Source organism: Balaenoptera ricei, chromosome 8 (assembly GCF_028023285.1).
Source record: "Balaenoptera ricei isolate mBalRic1 chromosome 8, mBalRic1.hap2, whole genome shotgun sequence".
Classification (NCBI taxonomy): Eukaryota; Metazoa; Chordata; class Mammalia; order Artiodactyla; family Balaenopteridae; genus Balaenoptera; species Balaenoptera ricei.
The window spans coordinates 43,003,706-43,008,822 of NC_082646.1; the positions used below are offsets into that span (position 1 = coordinate 43,003,706).

The following is a 5,117-nucleotide window of genomic DNA, read 5'->3' on the forward strand; positions in this document are numbered from 1 at the left end:
CCATCAACAGATGACTGGTTTAGGAAGATGTGGCATATTTATATACAGTGGCATATGTATTACTCAGTCACAAAAAAGAACGAAATATTGCCATTTGCAGCAACATGGATGGACCCAGAGAATATCACACTAAGTGGAATAAGTCAAACAGAAAAAGACAATTAAGATTTCACTTATATGCAGAATCCAAAAAAATAATACAAATGGATCTATAAAAAGAACAGAAGAACTCACAGACAAAGAAAACAAACTTATGGTTACCAAAGGGGAAAGGGAGGGGTGGCGGGATAAATTAGGAGTATGAGATTAACAGATACAAACTACTATACATAAAACAGATAAGCAACAAGGATTTACTGTATAGCACAGGGAACTATATTCAGTATATTATTATATATTATAATAAATATATTATATATATTATATTAAATTATATTATAATAATTATATTATTATATAATGTTATATTATATATAATATTATAATAAACTATAACAGAAAATAACTGAATCTCTTTGCTGTACTCCTGAAACTAACACAATATTGTAAATTAACTATCTTTCAGTAAAAAAATATATATATATTTTTAATGAACAATGCTATGATGTACCATACTTACCCCACCTCACTGTCTTGTTCTGCCCGGAGCATAGCAAGCCACTGCTGTTTATACACAGAAGATAGCCATTCTGAAGGTACCAGAGAATCTTGTTCGATAATTCTCACAGAGGCCAAATCACTGATAATATACCGTAACCTTAAATGTCTGAATACTGACACAAATGGTTTTCCTTGCTCAGTTTCAAGGAAGGTCATACCTTCAAAATCTTTTCTCCTCTTAGAAAACCAGACATCTGTTTCAGTCAAAAGCTGTTTTAAAGATCCATTCCAAGAAGGCACAAGTTGAAGGAATATCCACTTTTTAAGGGCTGTGTATACATCCATCTCCACTTGCATCACAAATAAGTGAGATGAACCAATGAGTTGTTTCATGACATTTATACTGAGTTCTTTAAAAAGTTCAACATTCTGGTGAGTCATCAAATTGTTTAGAAGCCATTCAAGGCACTTTTTCTTTACAGAATCCAGTCCATAGGTCCCTGCTGATGTGTAATAGCCACATACGGGTTTTCACATTAATTGTTCCCTTCATTGTCTCGCCACACTGCTGTATTAAACCATCCAACTGCGGCATACAAGCTGCTGCCAAAATGGCAATAACTCGACTGGGCTTTATTAAGACATCATCTCGATACAATGACCCAAATGCCACCTGCAGTGTTTCTATATCAATATTCTGGTCTGGAATCTCCAGTTCAATAATACTCATGCTGGACTCCTTCCATGAACCACTGAACATACTAGAAAAGTAGCCAGATTGACATAAATATATTTTGTGTAAGCTCCACTCTTCTCCTAGAGCACAAATCTTAATGTCACTGTTTTCACCATTTAAAAATAATGTTTGATAAATATATTTGGATGTACTCTTCAGTGTTTTCCTCCGAGGGGTGTTGAGGGGTCGCTGCTGCTCGTCCCCTTCCTCCTCATCCTCGTCTGTCTCGGAATCGCGGTGACAGTAGCAGAAGGCCCCGCTGCCCCGCTTGCGCTTGCGGCTGCCCGGACAGTAACAGAAGCCGTGGGCGGCCGCGTCGCCACCAGTCTCCGGCCTCCGGGCCGAGCCCCCAGCCCCAGAACCCGGCTCCTGCTGGGCTCGGGCTCGCCCTTGGGGGCGCAGCACCCGGCTGCTCAGAGAGCCCATGGGTCACGGCTCGCAGAGACTTCAGAGAACGCACCCCAGGGAGCCCGATGAAGGCGGTCTCCCGCCATGGCCCGGCCGCCACCGCCGACCTCCACGTGGCCCGCGTCCCTACACCGCCACCTTCTCACGCGCAGCCCGGACCTTTGCAGAGGGCGCTACTGCCTCCATCCTCCGCCCCGCCCCCCGCGTCTGCCTGCGCCGTGCGTCCGGACCGCAGGCTAACATTTTTTTTTTGAATTTTATTTTTTTTAATACAGCAGGTTCTTATTAGTTATCTATTTTATACATATTAGTGTATACATGTCAATCCCAATCTCCCAATTCACCACACCACCACCCTCCTCCGTTTTGCCCTCTTGGTGTCCATATGTTTGTTCTCTACATCTGTATCTCTATTTCTGCCCTGCAAACTGATTCATTTGTACCATTTTTCTAGATTCCACATGTATGCATTAATATACGATATTTGTTTTTCTCTTTCTTACTTACTTCACTCTGTATGACAATCTCTAGGTCCATCCACGTCTCTACAAATGACCCAATTTCATTCCTTTTTATGGCTGAGTAATATTCCATTGTATATATGTACCACATCTTCTTTATCCATTTGTCTGTCGATGGGCATTTAGGTTGCTTCCATGACCTGGCTATTGTAAATAGTGCTGCAATGAACATTGGGGTGCATGTGTCTTTTTGAATTATGTCTTTTTTCTGGGTATATACTCAGTAGTGGGATTGCTGGGTCATATGGTAATTCTATTTTTAGTTTTTTAAGGAACCTCCATACTGTTCTCCATAGTGGTTGTATCAATTTACATTCCCACCAACAGTGCAAGAGGGTTCTCTTTTCTCCACACCCTCTCCAGCATTTGTTGTTTGCAGATTTTCTGATGATGGCCATTCTGACCGGTGTGAGGTAATAACTCATTGTAGTTTTGATTTGCATTTCTCTAATAATCAGTGATGTTGAGGAGCTTGTCATGTGCTTCTTGGCCATCTGTATGTCTTCTTTGGAAAAATGTCTATTTAGGTCTTCTGCCCAATTTTTGATTGGGTTGTTTGTTTTTTTGATACTGAGCTGCATGAGCTATTTATATATATTGGAGATTAATCCTTTGTCCGTTGCTTCGTTTGCAAATATTTTCTCCCATTCTGAGGGTTGTCTTTTCATCTTGTTTATGGTTTCCTTTGCTGTGCAAAAGCTTTTAAGTTTCATTAGGTCCCATTTGTTTACTTTTGTTTTTATTTCCGTTACTCTAGGAGGTGGGTCAAAAAAGATCTTGCTGTGATTTATGTCAAAGAGTGTTCTTCCTATGTTTTCCTCTAAGAATGTTATAGTGTCCAGTCTTACATTTAGGTCTCTAATCCATTTTGAGTTTATTTTTGTGTATGGTGTTAGGGAATGTTCTAATTTCATTCTTTTACATGTAGCTGTCCAGTTTTCCCAGCACCACTTATTGAAGAGACTGTGTTTTCTCCATTGTATATCCTTGCCTCCTTTGTCATAGATCAGGTGACCATAGGTGCGTGGGTTTATATCTGGGCTTTCTATCCTGTTCCATTGATTTATATTTCTGTTTTTGTGCCAGTACCATGCTCTCTTGGTTACTGTAGCTTTGTAGTATAGTCTGAAGTCAAGGAGTCTGATTCCTCCAGCTCCGTTTTTTTCCCTCAAGATTGCTTTGGCTATTCGGGGTCTTTTGTGTCTCCATACAAATTTTAATATTTTTGTTCTAGTTCTGTAAAAAATGCCGTTGGTAATTTGATAGGGATTGCATTGAATTTGTAGATTGCTTTGGGTAGTATAGTCATTTCACAATATTGATTCTTCCAATCCAAGAACATGGTATATCTCTCCATCTGTTTGTGTTGTCTTTGATTTCTTTCATCAGTGTCTTATAGTTTTCTGAGTACAGGTCTTTTACCTCCTTAGGTAGATTTATTCCCAGGTATTTTATTCTTTCTGTTGCAATGGTGAATGAGATTGTTTCCTTAATTTCTCTTTCTGATCTTTCATTTTTAGCATATAGGTATGCAAGAGATTTCTGTGCATTAATTTTGTATCCTACAACTTTACCAAATTCATCAATTAGCTCTAGTAGTTTTCTGGTGGCATCTTTAGGATTATCTATGTATAGTATCTTGTCATCTGCAAACAGTGACAGTTTTACTTCTTCTTTTCCAATTTGTATTCCTTTTATTTCTTTTTCTTCTCTGATTGCCATGGATAGGACTTCCAAAACTATGTTGAATAATAGTGGTGAGAGTGGACATCCTTGTCTTGTTCCTCATCTTAGAGGAAATGCTTTCAGTCTTTCACCATTGAGAATGATGTTTGCTGTGGGTTTGTCGTATATGGCCTTTATTATGTTGAGGTAGGTTCCCTCTATGCCCACTTTCTAGAGAGTTTTTATCGTAAACGGGTGTTGAATTTTGTCAAAAGCTTTTTCTGCATCTATTGAGATGATCATATGGTTTTTCTTCTTCATTTTGTTAATATGATGAAACACATTGATTGATTTGCATATATTGAAGAATACTTGCATCACTGGGATAAATCCCACTTGGTCATGGTGTATGATCCTTTTAATGTGTTGTTGGATTCTGTTTGCTGGGATTTTGTTGAGGATTTTTGCATCTATAGTCATTAGTGATATTGTTCTGTATTTTTCTTTTTTTGTTGTATCTTTTTCTGGTTTTGGTATCAGGGTGATGGTGGCCTTGTAGAATGAGTTTGGGAGTGTTCCTTCCTCTGCAATTTTTTGGAAGAGTTTGAGAAGGATAGGTGTTAGCTCTTCTCTAAATGTTTGATAGAATTCACCTGTGAAGCCACCTGGTCCTGGACTTTTGTTTGTTGGAAGATTTTTAATCACAGTTTCAATTTCATTACTTTGTGATTGGTGTTTCCACCTAGAATATTTTGTAAGCTCTTTATGGCAGTTTCCTCACCAGTCTTGCCCGCTACTCTATCACCAGTAACTAGTGTGTGCAAGGAACAAAGGAAGTGCTCAATATGTATTTTTTAAAATTTTTATTGGAGTATAGTTGATTTAAAATGTTGTGTTACTTTCTGCTGTACAGCACAGTGAATCAGTTATACATATATCCACTCTTTTTTAGATTCTTTTCTCATATAGGTCATTGCAGACTATTGAGTAGAGTTCCCTTTGCTGTGCAGTAGGTCCTTATTAGTCATCTATTTTATATATAGTAGTCTGTATATGTCAATCCCAATCTCCCATTTATCCCTCCCCACATTCCCCCCCGGTAAGCTCAATATGTATTTGGTGAATGATATCTTAAGAATATTAAGTAATAAATTCTAAAATAATCCTATACATTTCTTTGTAAGTAG

At 38.4% G+C, this 5,117-nt stretch overlaps 1 protein-coding gene across 1 annotated transcript; it reads right to left on the reverse strand.

Moving 5' to 3' along the window:
* Window positions 1–615: 615 nt before the first annotated feature.
* LOC132370147 (germ cell-less protein-like 1) lies at window positions 616–1,762 on the reverse strand. Its single transcript, XM_059929898.1, is given in 2 exon segments — window positions 616–1,125; window positions 1,127–1,762. Coding segments are annotated over 2 exon segments (1,146 nt in total).
* Between the last annotated feature and the right edge of the window lie 3,355 nt (window positions 1,763–5,117).